The sequence below is a fragment of the Meriones unguiculatus genome, chromosome 18, assembly GCF_030254825.1.
Source record: "Meriones unguiculatus strain TT.TT164.6M chromosome 18, Bangor_MerUng_6.1, whole genome shotgun sequence".
In the NCBI taxonomy this organism is placed as follows: Eukaryota; Metazoa; Chordata; class Mammalia; order Rodentia; family Muridae; genus Meriones; species Meriones unguiculatus.
The window spans coordinates 21,455,213-21,481,776 of record NC_083365.1 but is presented as its reverse complement, the minus strand read 5'-3'; the positions used below and the strand labels follow the sequence as shown (position 1 = coordinate 21,481,776).

At 44.2% G+C, this 26,564-nt stretch overlaps 2 protein-coding genes across 7 annotated transcripts in view; both read right to left on the bottom strand.

Moving 5' to 3' along the window:
* Nucleotides 1–22,106, bottom strand: part of Vps39 (VPS39 subunit of HOPS complex) — a 45,410-nt gene extending 23,304 nt beyond the window's left edge. The window contains exons 1-11 of one of the 3 annotated variants that reach the window (XM_060372164.1): nucleotides 21,876–22,106; nucleotides 16,058–16,123; nucleotides 10,734–10,766; nucleotides 10,192–10,256; nucleotides 9,455–9,497; nucleotides 7,845–7,939; nucleotides 6,917–7,015; nucleotides 6,363–6,455; nucleotides 4,173–4,356; nucleotides 1,474–1,594; nucleotides 1,258–1,378 (exon numbers count right to left, since the gene is read on the bottom strand). In XM_060372164.1, coding sequence (XP_060228147.1) covers nucleotides 1,258–1,378; nucleotides 1,474–1,594; nucleotides 4,173–4,356; nucleotides 6,363–6,455; nucleotides 6,917–7,015; nucleotides 7,845–7,939; nucleotides 9,455–9,497; nucleotides 10,192–10,256; nucleotides 10,734–10,766; nucleotides 16,058–16,123; nucleotides 21,876–21,948 — 993 coding nt within the window. In that variant the 5' untranslated portion in view covers nucleotides 21,949–22,106. Of the gene's footprint in view, nucleotides 1–1,257; nucleotides 1,379–1,473; nucleotides 1,595–4,172; nucleotides 4,357–6,362; nucleotides 6,456–6,916; nucleotides 7,016–7,844; nucleotides 7,940–9,454; nucleotides 9,498–10,191; nucleotides 10,257–10,733; nucleotides 10,767–16,057; nucleotides 16,125–21,875 lie in introns of those variants that run through there. The other 2 variants (XM_060372165.1, XM_060372166.1) reach the window with 2 other exon arrangements.
* Nucleotides 22,107–24,789: 2,683 nt separating this feature from the next.
* Nucleotides 24,790–26,564, bottom strand: part of Tmem87a (transmembrane protein 87A) — a 47,251-nt gene continuing 45,476 nt past the window's right edge. For all 4 annotated transcript variants that reach the window (XM_021639395.2, XM_021639394.2, XM_021639396.2 and 1 more), the window contains exon 20: nucleotides 24,790–26,031. In XM_021639395.2, coding sequence (XP_021495070.1) covers nucleotides 25,990–26,031 — 42 coding nt within the window. In that variant the 3' untranslated portion in view covers nucleotides 24,790–25,989. The remainder of the gene's footprint in view (nucleotides 26,032–26,564) is intronic.

Below are 26,564 nucleotides of genomic sequence, written 5' to 3'. Positions count from 1 at the left end.
TCATTGCTTTTCCTTCAGAGACAGTTTGCAGGACCATCTAGAAATCAAGCTTCCTATATCATCCATCAAGACCTCTTTAGATTGCACTGGCCAATTTAATGCCCAGATTAGGCTCAGAGACTTATGGTCATTTCTGGAAATCAAATCCACTCTCTGCAGATACTAAAAAACATCACCTAAACCATGTGTGTCAGTGTTTGCCTGGGATCCAAGCACTTGAAGGGTGAGGAAGGGAGACTAACACAAGATGGAGACCACCAGAGGCTACACAGCCTTGTCTCAACAATTAAAAAGGGAAAAAAAATCACTAGCAATAGGACAGAAAATGGAAGAAGACACACCGCTGGTTTACTGGGAACAGCGGTCCACAGGAACACAAAGGAGAGTGGCTGCAAATATCCGGATGTGGTTTGTGTGTCCCAATAGATTCCAATGTCAGGAACTCGTTTCCTGGGTGGAGATACCGAGAAGTGAGGGTGGAGTTTCAAAGCTGGGGCATACTGGGAGGTTTCCAGGTCACTAGGTTTAAAAGACATTCTTGAGAGAAGGCCGTCATGAAAGGAGCCCTGGCCCCTCTTGTCTGCCCTCGGAGTAATTGATTGCATGTCTTTGTATTCCTGTTCATTCTAGGTGGTAGCAAAGCCAAGGAGTGGCCCTTGTCATGGAGCCTGCGCCATTTCCATTTGGACTTCGGATCTCAGAAAATGTGAGGTGAATAAACACACCTTTTCCCATGATAAAAAGCTGACTGGCCCAGAGGCCACAGTAAACAGAAAGCTGCGGCTTGGTTCAGTGTAACAAATGAGGTGGCTCCAGAGCCTGAAGAAGGCTTACACAGGCCAACGGAATTCACTGCTGGAAGAACTGAGGGGCCCTCTAGTGGCGACATTCAACTACCCAGTACCGTGACATTTACGACATGATGGCTACCACTATCTGCTAATCTATGCACTGTCTTTAATTGTTTCAAACCAGGTAATAGCTACTAAATTATTTTATTGTTCTATTATTTTCTAGAGGACACCATTAGGAACTGACATTCACTCTACATTTGAACAGGTCAACAATGTAAAATCACTTAGTTACAGAAATATTTGAAGATGAACTCAAACCCTGAATCAAAGCCCCAGGCTTCCAGCTTATTCTTCATTTATATAAATTTACATTCATATAAATCTAAATACGATATAAATGCCAATCTCTATCCGAACGACGAGGAAAGCAGCCTGCCTCCCAAATCTAAGGAACAAGACTTACCGCAAGCTGCAGAGCCAGTTCAAACTGCTTGTCCTGGAGAAGCTGCTGGATTTGGGTTGCCATGGGGACAGGAATGAGTCTCCAGACGAAGTGATTGCTGGCCACATAGATAATGTTTGATCTGGAGAAGAATACTGGTTAGAGGACATGGGGTTTACAACGACACAGGGACTTGGGCACCACGCAGCAGCCACAGTGAAGAGAAAAGTTCCTTACCCCCCTGAGGTAATGAAGCGGGGCCTCTGCAACTCAATGCTCTGAACCAGAAGCCTCGGTTCCAGTGTTCGGATCTCCACATATCGGGGCAACACTGCGACGATGTATGGAGGCTGGTGCTCTGCAAGACAGGAGATGCTGAGCTCGAGTTCTGCCTGAAGGCTTCGGGTGAAGGATGAGCTTGGATTCAATTGCTCACACGAAGGTCAAGTAAATGGATTAAAAAAAAAAAATCCTCGGGGCTGGAGAGATGGCTCAGAGGTTAAGAGCACTGCCTGCTCTTCCAGAGGTCCTGAGTTCAATTCCCAGCAACCACATGGTGGCTCCTAACCATCTGTAATAAGATCTGGTGTCTTCTTCTGGCATGCAGGCGTACATGCGATAGAACATTGTATGCATAATAAAATAAAATATTTAAAAAAAAAAAATCCTCAAGTCAAGCAGGAAGACAGGAGGATCTTACACTGCAGTCCATAGGAAGGACAACCATTGCCTGATTGACTGGTATCAAAAGACATCTCTTGCATAGCAGAGCTACTCCAAGCTTTGCTAACATGGCTCGACCAGCTCCCACTGTGCCCTTTAAAATAGCCTCCTAGGCCCCTTTCCCGTCTGTCACAGAGCCAGGTCGCTAGAGTGCACTGACCTGTCAACGCAGCAGCAGAATCGGGCGACAGAAACGCACTGCACTCTCCCAGAAAGGGCAGGAGGAAGGCAGGCTCTTTGTTCCCTTCCTTACACTTGCTAAGGTTTCTGCTTGCATTTTTTAGGGTAAAGGATGAAAAATCCACTTAATGCTGCTATGGGTACAATGTCCCCATCTTTCCTGACGCTCAGTGCACTGGTGTTGGGAGGAGGGCCGTATGGAAGAGGAGACTGCAGGTATGTGCTGCCACACCTGGCTTCTTCCTCAACTCTCTGAAAAGACTGTTTACTATATCCGCTCTTTCCTTCCTGTACTATGTAAGGGAACGGGAGACTCCAGCTGAGTGAGCTGAGGGAAGCAGAAGTTGTTATAGAAGTGCTAAAGTGGTATACAAAAAAAAAAAAAAAAAAAAAAAAAAACAAACCCTAAAATCTTTGCCATCTAAAACTTAAACACAGGGATTGCAGGTGTAGCTCGGTCTGTAGTGCTGTTAACATAGAAAGAGTTCTCACTTCCAAGGGAGTAAGACTTTATTCTGGAGCTAAACATGGGTGACTGTGGCCTGGGAACACAGGTTCAGGTTTCCCTCAGTACTATGTTCCACTGTGAATGTGGTTACACGAGATGTTTTTAGTTATAGAACAAAAGGGCCAAGGGAGACAGGTTACAGCAGAGCTGGGAAACTGTGCTGTAGACTTAGATGGTATCAGATGACATCCTTAGCTTTGAGATGGTGAAAGCCAGTGGTTCCCTGAGACTGCACTGTAAAATTGATGTTTTTAAAGGTTTATTTTATTATTTATTTATGTGTATATGTGTGTGTGCGCGCCCACAGAAACTCTAGGAGGATGCTGGATCCCCTGGAGCTGGAGTCAGATACTTGTAAGCCACTGGACACAAGTGCTGGGATCCAAACTCTAGTCCCCTGGAAGGGCAGTCCAGCAAGTGCTGAGCTGTCCCTCCTGCCCCAGAACACAACGCTTTATCAAGAAGTCCTACCTAAAAGTCTACCAGCCTCCCAGGCCTTCCCATGGACCTCTGACGAGGCCTACCTAATTTCTGCATAATTCAGACTGTGGGCTGCGTTGGTCAAGCTCAGCATAGCCTCTCTCACTCACGGTCAGCTTGCCTTTTGCATCTTCAGTCATTTTCACCCTGTTCTGTAGGCCCAGACTGTAAAGGGACTGTTACTCAAATTCTATCCCAGACTCCCTGTCTGTCCTGGTCCAATCTTACCTGTGCAGGGCATCATCTCCATGCCTAATTAAACAATCAGACTTCCTCTCTGTGAACTACTGAGTCTTAACACATCCGCGGTGTCTTGTCTCTTCATCTGAAATGTAACCCCTTTCTCACAAGCTACAGTCTCTTGGTACAGAAAGTACCAACCGTGTCTGGGTTTATGACCACAAAGAAAGTGTAGCAAGTGTCATATGCTTCAAGAAAATACCACTGCAGAACACAGGGAGCCCTAGACAGGCTTAGAAAACTCCACTGGGAAGACAGCCTGCCATTCTAAATTAGACATATTAGAGGGATAAGTAAAGAATTTCCAAATGTAGACTGTTTCAATGGAGCTAATAAAACCCACTAACAGGAAGGTGAAAGAAGAACAAAGAAGTGGAAATGACAGTAGACAACCACTTCCAGAAATCTATATTCTTTGTGCAGTCTTCGCCCTCTGAAGCAAAACGCAACTTCAAGTAAAATCCAGACTATCCCCTCTTTAATGTCCTTAAAAATGTTTACTTAAGAGAAGGGGATCTTAGCCACATGGCGGTAGTGCATACTTTTAATCCCAGCACTTAGGAGGCAGAGGCAGGTGGATCTCTGAGTCTGAGGCCAGCCTGGTCTACAGAGCAAGCTCCAGAGAGCCAGGGCTACACAGAGAAACCCTGTCTTGAAAAATTAAAAAAAAAAAAGGGGGGGGGGAGGTGGCTAGGGGTTAAGCAGTGGAAGGTGGGCAATCTGCTAGAGCCATGATGAAACTGATTCTGCAAGGACGACACAGCCCCCACCCAAACGACAAAACAGCAGCTACTGCTGGCCTCACCCATAGCCACTGGGATGTCTGTCCAGTTCAAGGCACACTTCTGAGTGCAGATGCCTTCCTCATTGAGCACCACAGTGAGATCATCCTGGCCCACGGCTACTTTTCCATCTGCCAGAGGAGCAACTAAGGGCTCAAGCTGCTTTCCTGTGGGGAAGAGCTCTTTGATGGACCCCTTTCCATCCACCTGCAGGAAGACACGAGGGAGTCACACAGTACTTCCCAGACAGAGGCATCAATGCAGCCTGGAAAAAGACAGACAGCCCACCATGGGAGCCAGCTCCTATGTTATTGTTCAGGGAAATAAAAATTTACGTTTATACAAATCCCCAAATACAAATGTTTAGAGCAGCTTTACTCAGAATTGCTAAAACTGGAAGTAAGTGCATCCTTCAGCTGACAGGCAAATAGACAAACTCCAATCCATTCACTTCACAAATGCTACCGAGTTGTTAAAGCAGCAATAACTGATACACACACAGCTGAATCTCAAATGTACTGTGCTAAGTGGAAGATCTGCATTGACATCTGTTTACATGACATTCTACAAAAAATAAACTTAAGATTCAAAGAACACATCCTTGGTACTGGAGGTCTTGGAGCAGGATGAAGGGTAGCTGGAAGAAATGTGGGAGGTGACAGAGTTGCTTTGAATTGTTACTGTGGCATTAGTTACATAACCCCAGATATCTGTCAAAACCAAGAATTATACAACAAGAAGAACGAATGGTATATATGTCAGGGTCCTAATGCGAGATCTGCTACCCTCGGAAAATGAAACCTTAAGCAGGCGAAGTGGGCTGATGATGGAGCTCCGTGGTGTGGTGTGGTGTGGTGTGGTGTGGTGTGGTGTGGTGTGACGTGACGGAAGCATCCACTGTAGGGACAGGGCCAGAACCCGGCTTCAGCTTCAGGCCTGCCGCACTCCACAGACGTGTGGACATGTCTGGTTAGTGTCTCATTATCTGAGAGCAGCGACTCCCTCAGGACTTTCCGCCCTGGGGGCCAGCAACAGTGAAATATCCCCAAACCAAACAGGTGGAGTCAAAATAGCAAAAAGACAAACAGTGAAGACCTAGGGAGCAAGAAGGAAGGCATCTAGAACTAGCAAGTCTGGATTCTTACGACTGGGGTGAAGCCAAGATTACTCTATGAAGTGAGGAGCAGTCCAGCTTTCTTAACTAAAGCATGCACCTGAGAGGGGGAAAGACAATGCTGTGGTGATTCACTCTGTACCAAAAAAAAAAAAAAAAACTAAACTAAAAAAACCCCAAACAAGTTATAAAAACAATTTGTATAGCAAGGTTTTTGTTTTGTTTCTTTTTGAATGCGCATGGGTGTTTTCCTGCAGATGTGTCTGTGTACCACACGCGGTGCCTGGTGCCCGTGAAGGGCATCAGATCCCCAGGAGCTGGAGTTGCCGCGGGTGTGTGGTCACCATGGGAGTGTTCAGACTGAACCTGTCTCCCCTACAAGAGAAGTCAGCGCTCTTAGTCATGAGCCATCTCCAGCCTCCAGCAAGTTATTTTTAAACAAAACAAACAAACAAACAAACACAAACAGGGTAGAAGCCCACATAGTAAAAAGTAAAGAGTTACTAACTTTTTCTTTTCTTTTCTTTTTGGCGCTGGGGAATCACACAGAGGTTCCACTCCTCACCTGCACTGACTGTTTCTGATTTGGGTGGGGAGTCTAAATGATCTGTGCTTCCTCTATTTACTTATCAACATTTTCTATAGTATACCTACTTAATTCTGAAATTAGTGGAAAAACTGAGAACAAAAATACTAAGAGATTTTTAACTCAAAAATCTGAAATACTTAAGTGAACACTAAAACTCATATGTAATTCCTGAGCAGCCTGCGCAGTAACACGTAAGGAAAAGAGTGTGATAATTGGACAGAGACAGACAGACTGACAGTCATCAGATACCGTGGGTAATAACACAGAGAACTGAGAGCTGACTCTGCTTGGCTTCAGTTATACGAACACCTGACTTATGGAAAATACTAAGAGAGTGTGTGTACATGTGTGCACACAGCTATGCGCACAAACAGGAGCTCTGTTATAACCAAAGCTCCGTTAAGGAGGTTTCCCGGCCTGTGTTCAGAAGCAATGACTGTCTGCCAAGGTAAACTCATGGTCATTTCCCCAAGGCAAACTGACGAGAGTGGCAAAAACAGAAGGTTTTACCCTGATCAGGTAGTAGTCTCTCTTGAAACCAACACAGATAGAATTTTCACACCACGCCATGGACTTGGGCACATCAGGTACACTAAAGTCCCCCTGAATAAAGAGAATATGAGTTCACTTGAAAAGATGTTAAAAAGGAGATGGGGTTCACACTTTTCTGTTATACTACTTCCATTCTGCAAAATACCCTACAGTCACACCTGAGCACAATTCTTGCACAACTATATAAATAAAATATAAATCAGGTCTAGGCTTAGTCCTAGCTCTTGGGAGGCAGAACTCTGTGAGTTCAAGGTCAGCCTGGTCTAACAGCGAGCTCCAGGAAATCCAGAGCTAAAACCTACCAACCAATAAACAATCACCCTAATAAAAGTCTGAGTCAACCAGGAAGTGGCAAAGATAAACCTGCAGGGATGCTGCGGGATTACACAGACAGTGCGTCTGCCTGGGGAGACCCTCCCGCGGGGTCCTCCACGAGATCTAACCAGGAGGCTGGGGGCCAGCTACAGCACCAGCTCCCTCCCCACCCACACAGCAGGCCCCGCGGACGTTACCTGCAGCTCGTGGAATTCCCTGTCCTTCCAGAAGTACAGCTGCAGCTTCTTTCTCACCGCCACACACATCCGCAACACCTCCTCACCCGACTCAGTGTGCTGAGGAGAGACGCCAGAGGCACCGAGGGTTCCGGGACTCTGTGGCGCCGTGGCAGGCAGCCTGGCGATTCTCTACTTCAATTTGAATGCAAATCCATCCACAAATCCCCCGTACCCACAGGCCCCGCTGGAAACACCACTCTGTCAAATGCTTAGCCACACCTGGCTCAGGGTAACTTGGGCATTCCCAACTCAGAAAAAGATCCCGGAGTAGGTCTTCCATTCTATAACTTGCTGTCTACCCCTACCACTCTTTTCTTTAAATGTTTCTTGCTCACATCTGTCAAGAACTGCATCAGGGCTCAGCATGAGTCAGTGACAGCAGACCTACTTGTAGTACTTAGAAAGAATTGGGAAAAGAAAGCCCCCAAGCACAGAGCAATAAAGAATGGAAGTGAGCCACCAAGAGCTAACAGTGATCCCAGCTGTTAGAGGTCCAGGAAGTCTAAAGAGCAGAGGGATGATGAATTGGTAAAAACAAGATGTCTTTTTTGAGCAGGGGAAACTCCCTGATGACAGTAATCTGCTTAGAACAAATCAATTTAATATCACAGACAGGTTCATGATACTGTTAAGGTCTTGCTTTCCCACTAATGGCTTCTGACAACTGCCTTTACCTCTGGCTAGTCACCTCCTGACACCTTGCACTTTAATTAGCACACAGGGTATGAAAATCTTGCATCCTTGTACAACATCTAATATGATCAAAAGCAAAATATTCCCTCTGAAGGTGGCTGGGTTTGAATGTCAGAGTCATTCTTCCATGGAGTAGTAGGAACTTAGGCGATGCTGGATTCACAAAGCCACAGTTCACCTCGAACACACTTACCTGGAGGTCACAGGTGAAAAGTGATGCTCCCTTGGCCTTCGAAACTGTAGTGATTTGTTGAAATGTCAGTAAGTCATGGACATAAATGTTGTTTTCTGTTTGGGAGAGAGTATAACATCACCAGGCAGATCTCTAATAGTTACCAAGGTGAAAACAAAAGAAGTCACTGTAACATCCGCAGGAGTGGACAGCAGACGCTGGCTGAGGAGGCACCTCCCATCTAACATCGACCTACTCCCCACTCCAGAACAAGTGTCTTCTGGCCTTCAGGTTCTGTTACTTACGACTGAGCTCACTTTAGGAAAGGAATTTTCACTTCAGCCCTGCTGCACTTGTCCTTCCCAAGTGTGGAAATAGATCAGGCTATTTATCCAGGAAATAACTTCCTGAGCTACATATGCTAGGAAGCTCCAGTCGGAAACTTTTTAAAGATTTATTTATTTATATAATTTATTTATATGAGTGATCTATTTGCATGTGTTCCTGCATGACAGAACAAAACATCAGATCTCATTATAGATGGTTGTGAGCCACCATGTGGTTGCTGGGATTTGAATTTAGGACCTCTGGAAGAGCAGCCAGTGCTCTTAACTACTGAGCCATATCTCCAGCCCTCTCTCTGAATTTTATACAAGCCACAGCAAGGATTTCTGCTTAAGTAAGACTAGCAAAGTAATACAGTGTTCTCTCATGAACCACTCAGTTCTGAGGCACCAGTCAGTTCCCAGATCAGGACATCAGACCCTGTATTACTTTCCTATCCTTAAAACCGCTGATAAAGCTTAATTTGGTATAGTGGGCGATTAAAAACAACTGACAATACAAAAATTTTAATACACAACAGCAGCTGCATGTACATGCAGTCTCTCAGAATATCTTATCGCCATCCTTCTTTCATCTCACAGTTGACGATAGGTAACCAAAATTGGGCAGGATTACCAGAACATCTGAACTGGTCTCACCTAGCTCCTACACTGAAGATTTAGTGCCGCGAAGCGTTTAACTGTGGACTGTTTAAAGTGATTCTGCTATTTAGGCTTCTGGGTAAATAGCACAGGGCATGAAATAGGTTTCTAGTCTTCGGCCTCTGTGGCTGCCTCCTACAAGCCTGCAAGGCAGGTCTCTAACAACGCTGGCCTCATCCGCCTCTTGCTTAATAGCTTGCCATTCCTCACCACATGTCCTAAGTCAGGCCACAAGGACAGCTACTGCCACATGATGCCAGTCAGGGAACAGCTGCCTACTTCCCCCTTCCTGTGCAAACTTCCCATTCCTTAGATCACACAGCACTGTCACAGTTCGTTACTTTCTAAACTTTGGCCATGATAATCAGAATACAAATGTCAAAGGAAGAAACAATGCCTCATTCATCTCAGTATTTCGGATGTCTACTTCAGGCTTGCACACGGGATGACTCACAAACGTATGACTGCTGGGTAGGTTGTTACTGGCTGATCACTGAGTAGAGAATCTTGAACCGAGTTCAAGTTCATGGCAGGTGCTGCCTTTTGTCACCCATATGCTCTGCGGTATCTGGTTAGAGGATACCAGCTCATTGTTAACCACTGTCACATTAACACATGAAACATAAATGCAGCCCCTTTCCTTACCTAACAAGCTGACTAGAATCTTAAACTGGGAAACGACGTGGATCTGGAAAATAGCAAATCATTAGACTCAATTAAACATTTCTGGTTTAACAAAAGCTCACTTAGCAAGAAATACTAAAGCAGACTAAAGGCCCTGTACTGGCTACACACACCCAACTCATTTTTATGTGAGCCCATGGTTTCTGCTTGTGAAAGAGGATTCAGGCACATGACCACAGAGAGAGAGCCCCTACATAAAGAAGAGAAGGGGATTCAGAAATAAATAACATTATCAAGTTCTAGCTTTGGATAGGGCTTGAGTATATTCCCCAATAGCTAATGCATTTGTTGGGGCCTGGATCCCACTGTGGTGAGATTAAGGGTTAGTGAAAAGTCTGTAGGTCACTGGGGATATGTAATTAGAAGAGAGTGAGTTAGTGCTCATGGGATTTTTCAACTAGTTCTCAAGAGAGGTAAAGCTGTTAGAACAAGTCAGGTCTCTTCCAGAATCATCTCTGGCTTCCTACGGACAATCTGACCTTTCCTCATTGCATGTGACCTGTCACAGGGCCTTCCCCATGGCTGAGGTGCTGGCAGTACCATCTTCCTGAACTTCTAAGACTTTGAGCCAAGTCAACCTCTTATCTTTCTAAAGTAGCCTGTTTCAGTCACTGCACTAGAACACTGAAAACCAGACTAACACAGTGGGGCCCCACAGAAGCCAAACAATTTTTATAGCATTGTTCATGGCCACTTACCTGCTGGATCTTTTTGGAAAAGTTCTTATTGGACTTTTCTAGTGTTACTTCAAACCTGTTACAACCTATAGAAAACAAACAAATCTCTGTAGTTCCAAACATGGAGATATATATATAAAACAACAAGAATGTGGCATATGCACCCACTCCCAAGAAATATTTAAAAACACCTAAAAGACTATAAGCCAGAGGTCTAAAACAGGCAGTGATCTCTACTGAGCGTGGTAGGTGGCCTTCCACTCCAATGTTACAGCAGAGGGTTTCACATGCACCTTTGTCATGGCAGAAAAGATCACACGTTTACCAATGCAGCAAGGTTCCTGGAGTCTGAAGATCTTACCCTACAAAATACCTTGGCCAAGTGCTTCACAAGAAGACAGTAAAGGGCAGCAGTCAAACATGAGAGCCCAAGCCCCGAGGCCCAGCACACAGTCTGCTTCCACCTAGAGCTACCTCCCAGCAGAGAGCCTACATCCTGTACCACGAGGACAGAGCCAACAGCACCATCTCCAAGCTAGACAGGGGAGCACATCTACACTTACTGCCGCTTTCAGGTGAGGCTACATCTGCAGGCACTGTTGCAAAAAAGGGGAAGAAAGTCAACACCATGGAAACACAGAAGCCCAATCTTGCCGGGGAAACACAGCTACAGAAGTTACTGAATCAAAATGAGGGCAACTATAATAATAAACAGCTACTTTGAGGCAGAGACTTGACACAAAGTTCTTGATTGATTTAATTTGTATTTGTAACACCTCACAGCTAACCCCAAGGAGCTGGGATGATGATGATGATGATTTTTTTTAAAGAAAAAGTCTTAGTAGCCTGGGGTGGGTTAGATTTTACTAGATAGCTCAGGCTAGCTTGAAATTACTGCAGTCGTCCTGCTTTAGCTTCCTAAATACTGGAATTATAACATGATTTGCCCCATGAGTTTTCACATTATTTTATTACTGGGGGTAGGAGAACACATATGTGATGGCAAAGGACAACTCTGTGGAGTTGGTTCTTTCCTTTTCTCCTTACACAGGTTCTAGGAATTGAGTTTGGATCATCTCCACTGGCTCCTCGTGGTTGGTTTATTTGTTTGTTGGTCTTTGAGACATGGTCTCATTGGATTTGTGAAACAGAGCCTTGTTATATTATACAATCTAGGGTGGTCTGGAGCTCTTGTCCTTCTGTTTCAGCCTCTGAAGCCATTGAGATTACAAGTATGACAGGTTCCAAAATTTGAGGTGTCTGATGGATCACAGAGCGAGGAGAACAGCCAGTGTTTGACAAAGATCTGTTCTCACATGTATATAGCTGGAAAAGAGCAATATTTTGTTGGTTTTTTTTCCCCAAGCAACTGGCTCTTCATCGTTGATAATATAGCAAAACTTGATGAAGGGAGTTTTAAAACTCTGTTACATTAAGAGCCCCCTGATCTGTCTGATGTTCTGGATGACCCTTTATTAATGCATGATTAGAAACTGTATGCACTAGCATCTGGAAAACTAGTTTCACCAAGTCACAAATTTTCCAAATGACAGCATATTCCGCTGTAGAATATTTAACATCACGCTCACAACTCTCATCCCCAACCTCAATGGAAAAGTCTTTAAGGACAAGATCTCAGGGTCTCCGGAGCTTGGTCAGGCCTGGTTCCTGTGTGTCATAGGGGTCATGCTCCAGAGCCAGGTGCTCACTGGCCATTCCAGCTGAGAACTGGGGAGTTTGAGGCTATACGCCAAAGTAACTCTGGTTCAAGAGGAAGCTAGAAGATGAGTTCCCTGTGTGTCTGGGCACTTGTGGAGTAGGGACTCTCCAGTAAACAGGAAGTTGGTTCACTCTAAGAAGAAAGGTGGTGGCTATCTGGGTGCCAGGGCAGGTTCTAGAAACTGGTAACAACTATCAAAGCAACCCTGGCTTAGTGCCAGAGAGCCTGAAAGCAGAACCCTAAGACCCCCTGGCCACTCCTCTTGGCAGCTGCCTCATGACAGGAAGCACAAAATGTCTCACAGAAATGTCTGGATGTTCCTTCAACTGCCTGTGGACATGCCTCATGGGGAGATGACTGCCTGCAATCCACCTTTGCACACACCCCATCTTGCCCTCCTCCTGCTTTTCTCTGCCTTTCCCCAAACTCCCTGTGTCTCCCATTTGCCCCTCCCCCCCCCGGCTTCAGTGTCCCTTCTCTGGTGGAAACTGCCAGTGTATAGCATGGGGAAACCTTTTAGACAGCACCAGCAATGGTTTCTAGTCGAATGAGCAGCAAGCTTACGGGGTAGGCATCAACTGGCCACAGTTCTCATCTTCCACTGAAAGTTCCAACTTTATAACTTTTGACAAATACCATCAGTTGAGTTCCTTTGAACTGACTATGTAAACAAAACAAAACAAAAACACAGCCAGGGATAGTGGTACATGCCTTTAACCCCAGCACTTGGGAGGAAAAGGCAGGTGGACCTCTGTGAGTTAGAGGCCAGCCTGGTCTACACAAAGTTCAGGGCAGCCAGGGCTACACAGTGAGACTCTGTCTCAAAAAACAAAACAACAAACAAACAAAAAAAACCAAAACAGCCAGTTCACCCCAACAACATACAAAATCACTTTCCCTGGATAGCCAAGGGCCTGTATACCTGAAACTAACTACGTAGGCCAGGCTTTGAATTTGCAGCAATACTCCTGCCTCAGCTTTCTACATGCTGGAAATAAAGGCATGAAGTCACCATATCTGGCTTGAAAGACTGTTCTTGTATTTGTTTTTGTGAAACAGGGTCCCAAACTGTAGCCCAGGTGCCCTCAAACTAATGGCAATTCTCCTGCCTCAGGCTTCAAAGTGATGCTCTAAGAGATGTGAGACACTATGTCTTGCTGATTCCTTACTTTTGTTTTTTTAAACTGTAGTATTCTGCATTTGATCTTAGCCAAAAAGCTGACGGGCAACTATTATTTACTTTTTGGTCCCCCACTTAAATCTGAGCCCATGGTATACGGCCAAAAAATAACTCTTAAATGTTTTAGATAGTTCAAAGCAAGGTCAACATTTAAATCACTGACTATATATGTCACAGAATAAAAATATTCTAGCTTTGAGAAGTCAAACTTTAAGCTGAGTGTGGTGGTGCACTCCTTTGATCCCAGCACTCAGAAAGGCAGAGGCAAGCGGATCACTATGAGTTTGAGGCCAGCCTGGTCTATAAGGCAAGTCCAGGACAGCCAAGGTTACACAGAGAAACTGTGTCTCGAACAAACAGAGAGACAGAGAGAGAGAGAGAGAGAGAGAGAGAGCTGGGCCCTATGTGTGCTATAAAGTTTTAGAATAGAATATGGTCCTGTTCATTCATTTACACATCATCATCCATGGCTGCTTTCAGACCTCAATGGCAAAATTAAACTTACAACACAGACTTTACAGCCCATAAAGGCTAACTTAGCCTTTTTTTCCCCACTTGAAGATGTGTGTGTGTGTGTGTGTGTGTGTGTGTGTGTGTCGGATCCCCTGGAGCTGGAGTTATAAGTGATTGTGAGAGGCCCCAGTATGGAGGCTGGGAACTAAACTAGGGTCTTCTGCAAGAGCAGCATGCACCCTTAAGCACCAGGCCACCTCTTCAGCCCACCAACTGGACTTTTTGCTGTTTGCTTTTTAAAGATTTATTTTCACTTATGTGTACATATGTGTTTCCGTGTGTGAGGTATGTGGGTGCCTGTGGAGGCCAGAAAAGGCACCAGATAATCTGGAACTGGAGTTACAGGCCGTTGTAGCCACCCAATATGGGTGCTGGGAACCAAACTCGGGTCTTCTACAGGAGCATGTGTTCTTAACTGCTATAGCGACTTTCCAGCCTTATGTGAGCTTTTCATGGGAGAACTTGATGACCCCTGACTTAAAAGAAAGTTGAATTTCTTTAAATAAACTCTCTGCTTTGGTCTCTGGTATCTCCTCCACTGTTCATAGAACCTGCTCTTTCCTCTGTTTCCTTTATTTTTGAAGTTGTTTCACTATGTAGTCAAGCAAAGCTAGCCATGAGCTCATGGATGAGCCTCCTGTCTCAGCCTCCCGAGTGAGCCACCATACCTGATGACTTTTTACTTCTTTTTATTATGAGACAGGGTCTTGTTATGTAGCTCAAGCCGACCTTGAACTTGTGGTTCTTCTGCCTTAGCCTCTTGAGCATTAGGGGTTAGCCAACATGCCCAGTGGCCCTTCCTTTCTCTAGCACCTCAGAAAGATTTTCTTTCTCCCAGGGTTATGAGACCCTTTTCCAAATTTCAAAAAGAGGCTCTCATTTCTACTCTTATCCTAAGTTTCTAAGGAAATAGATAGCAGGCTGAAAACTATGTACTTGCTGGGGCTGGAGATGGCTCATGGTTAAAAAGCATTTTCTCCTCCTGCAGAGGCCTTGAGTTTGGATCTCAGCTTGTATGTCTGCCAGCTCACAACCACCCATAATTCCACCTCTAGGGGAGCTGATACCTTCTGGCCTCCCTAGGTACGTATGTATGTATACACAATCACAGACACATACAAAGACGCACACACACACCCCCCACATACACACACAAATATGTCACCCCCATGGACCTACACACATAAATAAATACAATAAAATGAAAAAAATCTTAAAAGAAAACGATGTAATTGTTGGATTTTCAGATTTATTATGACTGAATAATGACCACTTGGTTCAACCTCCTTTGGTATTAACAGATTTCTATACAAGGTGGTTTCAGGGCATAATATGCAAACATAAGGATTTTTTTTTTCGTGTTTATGTCTGTGCATACACCTGTGTCCAGAAGCGTATGTGTTGGGGGTGTGCACATGCACACGGAAGCCAGGGGACAACATGAGATGATTTTCCACCTTGGTTTTTGAGATGGGGTCTGTCACCGGGACCTGAAACTCACTAATTCTGCTAGTCTTCCAGCATCTACTTCCCCATAGCTGGGATTCTAAGCATGGTGATGACTGGCTGTTTTACAATGGTTCTGGGGACCGGACACAGACCCTCATGCTGACAATGCACCGATTTCACCAGTCAGGCTCTCTCTCCAGCCTCGCAAACATTCATTTTCCATAAGGAAAAGCACAGAAACCAGAAAAAGGAGACAGTCTTTTTAACAGAATACATTTCTGTTATTATTCTACACCATCACTAACAAAGTCACAATTAATAAGAGCTTCAGCCTTTACAGGCCTTTGGAGCCTATTATTGCTTTACCTTCTCCCAACAACTTTGTCCAAGTTTACAAAAGAGAATGCTGGTATCAGAAAGGACTCACCCAGTCACGTGATCAAGAAGCAAAGCTGGGCACAAACCCAGATCCCCTGTTCCTAGCCTAGCCTCGTAAGTTAGTGCGGTTTACACCAACAGCTACTGTTCTTTTTGGTTTGTTCTTTCTTTTTAGCAACCACTACTACTCTTATTCCCATCAGAAACATTGTTTTCATTTCTTTAAAGACTTATTTATTTATGAATGCTCTATCTGAGTGTACACCTGCATGCTAGAAGAGGGCATAAGATCCCATTATAGAAGATTGTGAGCCACCATGCGGTTGCTGGGAACTGAACTCAGGACCTCTGGAAGAGCAGACTGTGGTCTTAACTCCTGAGCCATCTTTCTAGTCTGAAACATTTCTTAGGTAGTGAATCACCTCAGTAAAAAGGCCGCTGGTATTGAGCCCCGCCTCTCGGAGGAGGCTAGGAAACAGTCTATTGACGAGAACAGATCCCAGGAGGGTCTCAAGCGTCTCCTACCTCTCCACAGTCCTCCCCCAATCTTACCGACTAGGCATATGTTTTCATAGCCAGACACTAGCTAACTAGTAAAGCTTTCTTTCGCATCGCAAGCCAGCTGTGGCTTGGTTTGAGACACTTACCTACATCCTTCCTAATCCTGTAGAGAAGAAGATGCCCTTGTTTGGTTCCAACAAGAAGCCATTCCTCTGAAAAAGAGCCCAAAGAAAGTTAATTAGCTTTTGTTAAAACTTATTTCTTTAGCTTGGATGTCTATGGAGGATGGAACTGTGGCTCGGTAGCAGAGCACCTCCTAGTGTGAGACATAGAAACCCTGGGTTAAATTCCGTGTGTGTGTGTGTGTGTGTGTGTGTGTGTGTGTGTGTGTTGGGGGGGGTAGCAGAAGGGGCCAAAAACGAGAAGGAAGAGAGGCGTCAGAAAATGAAACAATCAATAAACACTTATTCAGCCAGACATGGCAGCTTGTCCCTATCCTAGTACTTGGATCACTAGGACAGAAAAACTTCAGTGAATTTAAAGCCAGCCACTGACAGGTAAGATCATTTTTAGGCTAGAGACACTAGCAGATACGAAATGTCCTTGGCTTCATTGTTTAAAATTAAGTTTAGGGGGACAGGGTCAGAGGGGAGTGCGGATAGGCTAACCAAAACTAAGGATGTATGAAAAAGCCTTGTAGAAATCTGCTACCTTGTAAGCAAAATAAAAACATAATTTAATCTGTGAGTTAGAGGCCAGCTTGGTTCACATAGTGAATTCCAGGCCAGTAAGCACAGTGAGAACTTGTCCCAAATAAACGAATAAACTAATAAATAAATAAACAAGTAAGTAAGCAAATAAATAAATAATATGTTTTCTTTTTTTTTTTAGAAAGAGAAAGAATTTGAACACAGGTGTCCTGTATGACTGGACAATGCTTTTCCAGGAAGAAGTGGGTTACTAAATAAAAATCTCAGCCCCAGCTCTGGGATACAGCATGTTACTGGCCAGGAAGGTCACAGAGGCTCCCTCAAATAATACAATCTACTGCTATCACTCTTAGTTTCCCACCATACTGGAGTGCAAGATGTTGTTGCTAAAGATCCAATACACTTTGATTACAAGAGATAGAGAAATCGAGCTAGAACTCCCTGCTAGGTAGATCTCACAATACTATAAGGTGCTGTGCAGGCTACAAGGAGAGAAAAGTTGTCAATGGTATTCCTTGGCGATGAACCCTGAACTCTACAACGGTAACCTACCAGATAAGAGATGCCCACTGGTGCCACAGTGACATGAAGGTTATGAAGCCAAACAGTTTCTGACTGGACTTGAGGCCTGCTCCACACGAGGTAAAGCTGGTCAAAAATCCATGCCTTGGGAGGTCATGGGCCCTGGGCAGGGGATGGGGGTGGCAAACTGCTACCATTATTTGCTTCTGTTGTTCAGGTATTAAACTGCCTGTTAAATATCTATGGCTATGCTTGCAACCACATGCTGCTCTTAGAGCTGGCCAGTGACAGTAGCTAGTGAAGAGGCTCATAACTGATTAACGTGCTGAGAAAAAGTGACCAGTGTTCATCCCTAAACAGACATCTCTAGTAACACTCCCACTCCTACTCCTGGCCAAGGCTCAGGGAAATTTTAAAAGAGGAGATAAAAAGAACATAAAAGCTGAGGTGGGTGCGGTGGTAATCCCAGCATCTAGGTGGGTGCCTGTAATCCCAGCATCTAGGGAGACACAGGCTGGCAGATCTCTGTGAGTTAAAGACCAGCCTAGTCTACAAAGTTGAGCCCAGGAAAGCCAAGGCTACACAGAGAAACCTTGTCTCAAAAAACAAAACAAAACAAAACAAAACAAAAAAGAGGTGTGGGGGAGATGGAGAGATGGCTCAGCAGTTAAAAGCACTGGCTGCTCTTTCAAAGGACCCAGGTTCAAATCCCAGCACCCATTTGGCAGCTGTCTGTAATTCCAGTTCCAGAGGATCTGACATCCTCACACAGACATACATGGAGGCAGAACACCAATGTAAATAAAGTAAAATATTAGTAACTTTTTCTTAAAAAAGTAAAAACTGGAGGATAATGAAAAATGCTACAATATACTGCCTTCTAGAAATGACATGATCTTCGCACTCATGAGCTCACTTATATAGCTGTTTAAGCATAACACAGAGAAAACAAAAAGCCTGGCAAATCAGGAACAGTATAAAATGGATAGTCACCTGAAAATACTGCATTTCAGAAAATAGAACACATCACCCAATAGGTAATATACATGTAAACCAGAATGAGATCCAGAAAATGACCAATAAGGTAAGTGTGGAGGTGCACACCTGTAACCCCAGTAATTAAGTGGTAGGAGGAAGACGATTCAAGGTTGGCCCAGGCTCCACAATGAATCCTGGTCATAAGGAGAAATGTAAGACCTAGTCCTCAGCCTAGAGCTTTGACATGATTTCTGTGGAGTAAGGCTGGGGCTGGGGGACCCCTTGTTCATAATCGCCTTGATGAAACTCTGTCCAGCAATGCAGTGTAGCCTACCTTCATGCAGTAAACAGTTTCGGTCCTGGCCCAATGCTGGCCACTATAGAGTACACAGAAATGAGACTGCTGGCACAGAACAGGGGCTCTTACAAAGTAAACTTCCGGTTAGCTGCATCAGAATAAAGCAGGCTAGAAATACAAACCCCTAGCTTTGCTCCCAAAGATTCTGATCAGTGATTACCGGGGTGGTGCTCTTGAGACTGGCTTTTAAAACATTAAATTTGATTTCTAATTATAGAAAATATATACGCAGTTTAAAACCAAAAATTGGGCTGGTCATCATGACACATGCCTTCAATCTCAGCATCAAGAAGCCAAAGGCAGAGGCAGGCAGATCTGAATTCAAGGCCAGCCTGGTCTATGTAGGAGTTATAGTATAGCCAGGAACATACAGTGATATATTGTCTCGAACAAATAGACAAATACACACTACAGAAACAAACAAACCCCAAACCAATGAAAAGTTTAGATTCCAGTACTTTCCATTTCACAGACCCCTGTCCTTTCTAAAGCTACAGGTATTATTTTTAGTAATTTTGGTTTATTCTTCTACTGTTTCTTTGGGCCATACAAGTAAAAATGAACAATTTTTTTATTTATATACTTATTTTTTTTAAATTTATTCACTTTGTATCCCTGCTGCAGCCCCCTCCCTCTTCTCCCCCTAGTCCCCTAATGGGGGGGAGAGGACCTCCTCCCCTTCTATCTGACCCTAGGTTATCAAGTCTCGTCAAGGCTGAGTGCATCCTCCTCCTCTGTGACCTGGCCAGGCTGCACCCCCCAGGGGCAGGTGATCAGAGAGCCTGCCACTGAGTTCATGTCAACTTTAAATACGAATATACACAGGCATACATACACAATTCACATGTTCTGTATGCTTGCTCTTGTTTCTAGACAAGGTCTAGAGGGTCCCCCTACATGAAACAGTTTGGTCCTGAATCCTGGGCTCAATCTATGTTCTTGTCTCAACCTCCAACTTGATCACGACAGATCTTACCAGCCAGGGTGAAGACTTTGGGACATTGTCTAGTTAGGTTAATGCTGTTTCAGGGGTTTGAGCAAAAGAGATGCAACTGGACCTCAGTCTTTAAAGGCTTCCGCTAGCTGGAGGTATACAAAAAGATGAAAATGACAGAGACAAATGAAGGCTGGGGTAGGTGAGAATCCTATCATGGTAACTCAGATAAAAGAGCTTTCATCAAGAACAATAACGACAGACACAGGAGAAATTACTAGATTGAAGATTTATTCTAAGCAATAAAGATGGTCCAGTAGACTGAGAATGTGAAAAGTTAACTATGATTCCAAGGCCTTTGGCCTCAACCAAAGGAAAAAAAGAAACCCCGTTTATTAAAACATGATACAGGATAGGAGTATCTGGAGTATTAGAATCTAGACTGGGGATGGAGCAATGGCCGAGAGGTTAAAAGCATTTGTTGCTCTTCTGGAGGACCTGAGCTTGTTTCCAGAACCCACATGGTGGCTCACAACCATATGCAGCTTCAGATCTCAAGTTCCAGGGGATCTGACACCTTCTGACTTCCCCAGGCACACATGGTGTATGCATACAATCCTGCAGGCAAGCATTCTTATGGATAAAAACAAATGTATCTAAAAAAAGTTTGAAAAAATCTACAACTGTTAGGGTCATGCTATTAGGCATCACAATGCTAAAAAGGCAGCTGGATTATATACCTGGAGAGCATCAATGTCTTCATTTTCACTGCCCAGAAGAGAGATGGAGTGTGCCAGTCTTCCAGCTTAAATTTCACCTGGTTTCTACATGTTCTGATTACTAGATGAACTTCCCAGGTAAAAGAACAACATACAAAAAAGGGGCAATGACTAGAAGTCATTATTATAGAAGGCAATAATTATTATCTAAAGCCTGAAAATAAAATCATCTTTATTTTCATGTTTACAGGCAGTAAACAATCTTCCTGTACTCCAACAGCAACCTTAGTAACCTAGGCAACAGGACATTTGTTCTGTTTGGTGAGGGATCAAAGCAGGACAAAAGCTAGTTATCATTTCAAAGCTGTTCTTGAGAAGCTTAGAAGTTAGTTCCGTACTCTGCCACGGTGGGGTCAGTGAGTCTTTCCGAGTCAATCGCCGTGGCTCGCAGCTGCATTCATCCTGCTTGGATCCATGTCTTAGACTGAACTGAGTACTTGCCCATGTTGGAATAGGCAGCATATACTCCTGGTATCGTTTATCTGGTGTCATAACCTGCCCCCAGGCTTTTGTTCTCCACTGTGTTCTGGGCACACAGGCACTGTTTCTCATCCTTGCATGCCTGTCCTCAGTGGAGAGAATGGTACAGGAAGCTATCTAATACATATTTGATAAAACAATGGAGAAATGAATCCCTCCATATGTCATTTTCTACTGAGAGCCACTTTCCTCCTGGACATGAAGTTTTCTTGAGATAGCTGTGTAAGGAACTGGATTCTATTCTCTCCCTAATCTGGAGGACTAGACCAGTCTACCGAGTGTAGGTACGATTTTACAGAGACCAGGGGCTGCCCAAAGAGGGCACAGAGAAACACGAAGATCTGAATCCCTCTAAGGAGTCCCCAAGGATGGCTGGATAGCACCCTCAACATTTCCACAGGGTCCATCATGGTACCTTACTCAGTGTAAGCTCTAAGTAAAGTTTCTAAACTTTACCTTTGTATAGGCCCTTAATTTCTAGGGCAATAACAGAAAAGACTGATATTACTTCTATTCAGCTTTAGGGGGTTTTGGGTAATAACGATTCATGGATAAGCACTCAATGTAGCTTGAGGGCCAAGATTTACATTCTTGAACTCCAAAAGAACATCCAAAAGATGCTGACCTTGCTTTCTGCAACGGCCAATTTCAAGAAAAAGTATACAAGGTCGTACCGATCAGGTTTCACAGCAGCCTGTTATGATGCTCTTCCATTTCAGACTCAGGTAACTTGGGCACGTCACAACATACAGCAATCAACCACTTAGAATAAGCGAGTATGTGAGCTATCTACCAAAAGGAAAAGTGAACTGAGCGAAACTAAGTTCTGACATACGGCGCTAACGTGCTCAGTGGCCCGTAAACCTTGTGTGTCTTTCACCTAGAAAACACAACCGTATAACAAGTTCAAGCCCCTGGAAGGCTAACAACTTCCCAATGCTTTGCCCTTTCCATTTAAGACCTCTTAGGAACCGAAACAGGGCCCGACTGAGCACAGTTAATAGGGCGAGCTCGGCTTCCAACTGCACAGAGCACACGAGGGAATAAAATGTCCACAAACGGGCTGTCCTTGGCGGTCGCGCAAGCCGCCCGCGGTGGACAGCCCTGTCACCTCCGCCCTCTCTGACAGCCTACGTTCGCAGCCTACCCACACGGCCAGACGCCCTGCTTCTCTCCAGCTAGGCGCGAGGCCCCGCGGCTCACCCCAGGCAGCCAGGCAGTCGATCTGCAGGGGAAGCTTTTCCAGGATTGGCACCGGCTCGAAGGCGTCGTGCATGGCTGCGGACGCTGCGCCGCCGCCGTCCCGTCCCGGCTGCCGGCAGGAACCCACGGCCCGAAGACAGGCAAGACGCGGCCCCCACCAGGGACCCCGCTAAAGGACCTCTGGCATCACCGCCATCCTCGCCGCCGGACTTCCTGCTGCCTAAAGCCCGCCCCTTCCGCCGCGGAAGCTCCGCCCCTCCGCCGCTAATCCCCATCCTGACTTTTTTGTCTTTTGGTGCTGAGGTGGGAGGGAAACAGGTCTCGGAGTCCTCAGCGGTTAACTTAGTGAAGACCTTGCGCTGGCTGGGAATTTGCCTCAGTGGGTTTAGCGCTAGGGGAGGTGGCCCACTCCGGTTATCACAGCAATCAGGAGGTTCAGGATGATCGTCAGTCACATAGGGAGTTCGAAGCCAGCCTCAAAGAAAACCCAGCCCTTCCAACCAGGAAAAAAAGGAACTTCTGCCTCGATGTCAGTCTTGGGTTGGAGATAAGACACTTAGGAATAGACTGTTTCAGTAACATTGTTACATTTCAACTAATTCAAAGCTGTAGACCAGTGGTTCTCTTTCAGTCCCCAGACAAGCAACTTTTGGAAAACGCAACCTCGGGCCTGTCTCCAACTTTACTCAAACTTCCGAGGGGAATAGTATGAACCCATGGGAAGTACATCCGAACACAACCACCGCTACAGCTACAGACTCAGCTCCAGCACAGTTCCCTAAAGAACTCCCTAAAGGGAGCATATGGGGCTGTAGTATGCACTGAAGGGTGTTTGAAAGAAACCCCAGAATCTACCCGCCAGATTCTAGAGCAGCTTGCCTGAAGTTCAGACACGTGAACAGAAATGTCTTCTGTTTGGTAAACCCTTCTGGTGAGTCATTGTTCCTGACCAATGTTTTAGGCCAGAGCTCAGACGCCTTCCTCAGTTGCTTTCCACTTTGATTTATGAGAAAGGGCCAGGGTTTTGGTTTGCTCTTGTTTTTAAGACACACCCACTTTACAGCTACCCAGGCTAGCAGGCCAGTGAGGTCCTGCCTCAGCGCGAGGGCACTAGCTTTATCACATGGGATCATGGGCCCAAACTCGGATTCTCACGCTTGTGTGGCAAACACTTGACTGAGGCACTTCCCACGGCTTCTTGCTGTACTTACAAATAACCTGGACTCAATACTAAAACGTAAACTTGATTCAATAGGACCAGAATGGGATCAACTGAGCATGCTGAACATACTTCCAAAAATGGCTGATGCTACTACTCCCTGAGACTGCACTTCAGTTAGCAAGGGTTCAAGGCATGCCCAGTCCTTTTACACTTTTGAGTTTATCCTTGAGAATTACAAAGTTGAGTTACAAAAATAAATCTTCTGTTGTATGTTTAACGTTGTGTTGAAATGTTTTCACAGCTATCCTTGCTTGCATGCTTCTAGCCACAGTTAAAGATGCTTGAGATTCATTCACTAACTTTTGTTAGGGCTTTGAAATTGGTGATCATATCCCTAGCAACTTGACTCTCCCATACTGTGTCATACATCCTAATACTCATTTTAGGAAAGCAGGTAACGTGGCTCTTTAGTCTCCCTTAATGCTTGAGGGTAACTTTATTTGGAGAATTAAAACCAATTCAAGTTAAGCTGTACAGTTGGTCTGTAACAAAGTATCAGGTATGGCATAAACGTAAACATTTGGGTTTAATGCAAAACTCTTAAAAGGCTGGGTATGATATGACGTCCAAACTATTCCTGGAGATTTTATACCATATCAGTTTTCTCATGTTTAAGGACCCTATCTTTATTAAATACTGTTCAGATAATCAAATTTTGTGTTTCTAATACAATTAATGCTTTTCTTGAAATTTTAGAATGCCAGTTATTAGAATCCAATTATGTTAGGAAAAGGTCTAATACTTTGAGTTCCAGATACAAGGACCAAGCAATATTAAACTCTAGAAAAGTAATAGGTCAACACCACCCAACCAAATGACCTTCCTGGTATGTCCTTTTAAGTCATACCACATATCCAATCCCAGTAACAGCATCAAGGCTATAGCCCAAGACTATCAACTGTGTATTGTGCATCCAAACACTCTAAAAAATACATGAGTGACCCACCGCCCTGCTGCACAGTAATGGACTTCCATCTGCCAAGTTTTCCCTGCAATAGGAACATATGACACTAGCAGCCATTGATAATGAATTAATTTCAGAATATATTCATTTCCTCATATTACTGTTCTTTAAAGGTACCACCAAAGGTGGGTTTAAAAAAAGTCACCACGGCAAAAAGCTGTAGAGAAATGTTCCCTAAATGCTATTAACATTTTACTAAGGTGTGCTGATTAACATTTTGTCGACCTGACGGCTAGGATTACCTCGGAAGAAGGAAACCAGTTAAAATAATGTCTCTATCAAATTAGCCTGTAGGCAAGTCTGTGGGGGCATTTTCTTGATGAATGACGGATGCGGGAAATCCCAGCCTGTGTTGGTGGTGGCATCCCTGGCACTCCTGGGCAGGTTGTCCTGGGTTGCATTTAATTAATAAACAAACAAATAAATAATAAACATTAAAAAAAAAAAAAAAAGGCAGTGCTTCTCCATGGCCTCTACATGAGTTCCTGCCCTGGCTCTTCTCAATGATGGATTATGAAAGGACCTGAAATAAACCCTTTCCTCCCCAAGCTACTTTCGGTGATAGTATTTATCACAGCAATGAAAGTAAACCAGAACAGTGTGAGTTATTTTAAATTGTGGTCATCAGTTTCACCAGAAAATAAGACAATCTGTAGTAAAAGCCATGGAAAGAAAGCCTGAAAGAAGGTTGTATAAAGAAAATTTGAAATAAATGAGAAAGACATTACTTTTGTTAAAATTTTTATATTAAAAAGTGGCATGAACTTTTTATGTAGAACAAAAATTTTGGGAAGGTAAAACAGGATAAAGCCACTAAAACTGAAATACAGTGCTTCAAGTGAATCCAATCACCTGGTGATGATGTTCCTTACAAGCAGTGTCTAAGCCAACACCAGATACCAGAACAGTCACTCTTTAAAAAAATAAAAATAAAAAAAAGGGAAGAAAAGAAAAAGCAGCAGTCTAGGGCCTCCACACCACTTCATGCAAGAATAGCTGCTTGTAGAGCAATGGGACCCGTTCCCTTTCTGTGAGCTCCCCTTCCGAAGCATGGTAGTCCCTCCTGCAGGGTGAACAATCGCAGCCCTTCAACAGAGGACCTCTTGGCCTCTGGTGCAATCCCAAAGAATGGCATAAGGCAAACTGAGCACTGCCTGCGGCTCTGCAGTGCCACCCTTGGAGGCTGACTAAACGGTAGTTAAAAGTCTTGGAGTGTGCACCACATTGCCAGCAATGGGATGTGTCGTAGTATCAGATGTCAGAAGAGTTACGCTAATATTTCTGTTTAAAGCACATCTGAAATAGAAAAATCTTTAATATACACCATTTGTAAACAAAATTGCACTTGATTTTGAATCACATGTAACTTTCTCTCTCTTCCCCCTCTCCCTTTTGGTCACTGATAGATCTATGGTTCCTTAACTCCGAAGGGCCTATTTTACTCAAACTACTTCTGCAAGATGTAACTGTGACTCCCTGGGAAACTCAAAAATAAATGACAATTTCTCCCATCACCGATACAACTTTCCTAAATAAATAAAACCACAGGCAGTTGCTCCTAGAGATGACAAATTATGGTGTAGATGACACACAGTCCTTTCAGAAATTTTAAGCTTCCTAGTTTGACAGATTAAACAACTGAACAGAAAGTTCAGGGACAACTTGTAGGTAGAAAACACAGCCATGATGGGGTTTGGGAGGGAAAGGGTGTCAATGACGTAAAGAAGCTTGTAGATTTTTCTCATCCCATGAATGTTTTCAGTATGCTGTTCTTCTTGGCTGACATCTCTCCCCAGCTCCATGCACAAAGATCAAGGAACAGAGCACGATGCCTTTGCCTCCTTTAATCCCATGGAGCAGCAGGAGACTGACACGTAAGTTGGTCTCTTCCCTGATATGAGCCATCTTCTACAGCAGCTTCCCATAGCTTACTCCATCTTTGACCTTTCAAAGTGCGTGATCATTCGTTCCTAATGGGGGGAAAAGATTTATTCTAAGTACATAACTTAAAATGGTCTAAATTCCAAATAATTTCTATACAAATGGCCCCAAATTTTTTTCACAAATACATTTCTATGTTAATTATTTATATCAGTGTATATGATGACTCTGAAACACTGCAGGCCCCATCCACGGTTAAATGGCCAAACTACAGTTCAGAATGAAACTTAGCACCCTTACAGTCTTTAGTGTGCAATACAGTACTGTTAACTGTAACACAGTGTTGTAGAGAAGAGACCTGCAGAAATCTTATTTGAACTGAATTCTGCTGTATGTCTGTGTGTACCTTCTTCTCAGGTACCTGGTGTACATGCTCATGATGTACGTACATACACTTATACACACAGAATAATACAGAAATAAAAAGGTGCAATAGCAACCATCTGTAACCCCAACTCTAGGGGGCAGATACAGGGCATGCTGCCTAGCCAGTCTGAAATATCAAACTGCAGGTGTAATGAGAGACTTTGTCTCAAACAATAAGGTAGACAAACACAGGAGA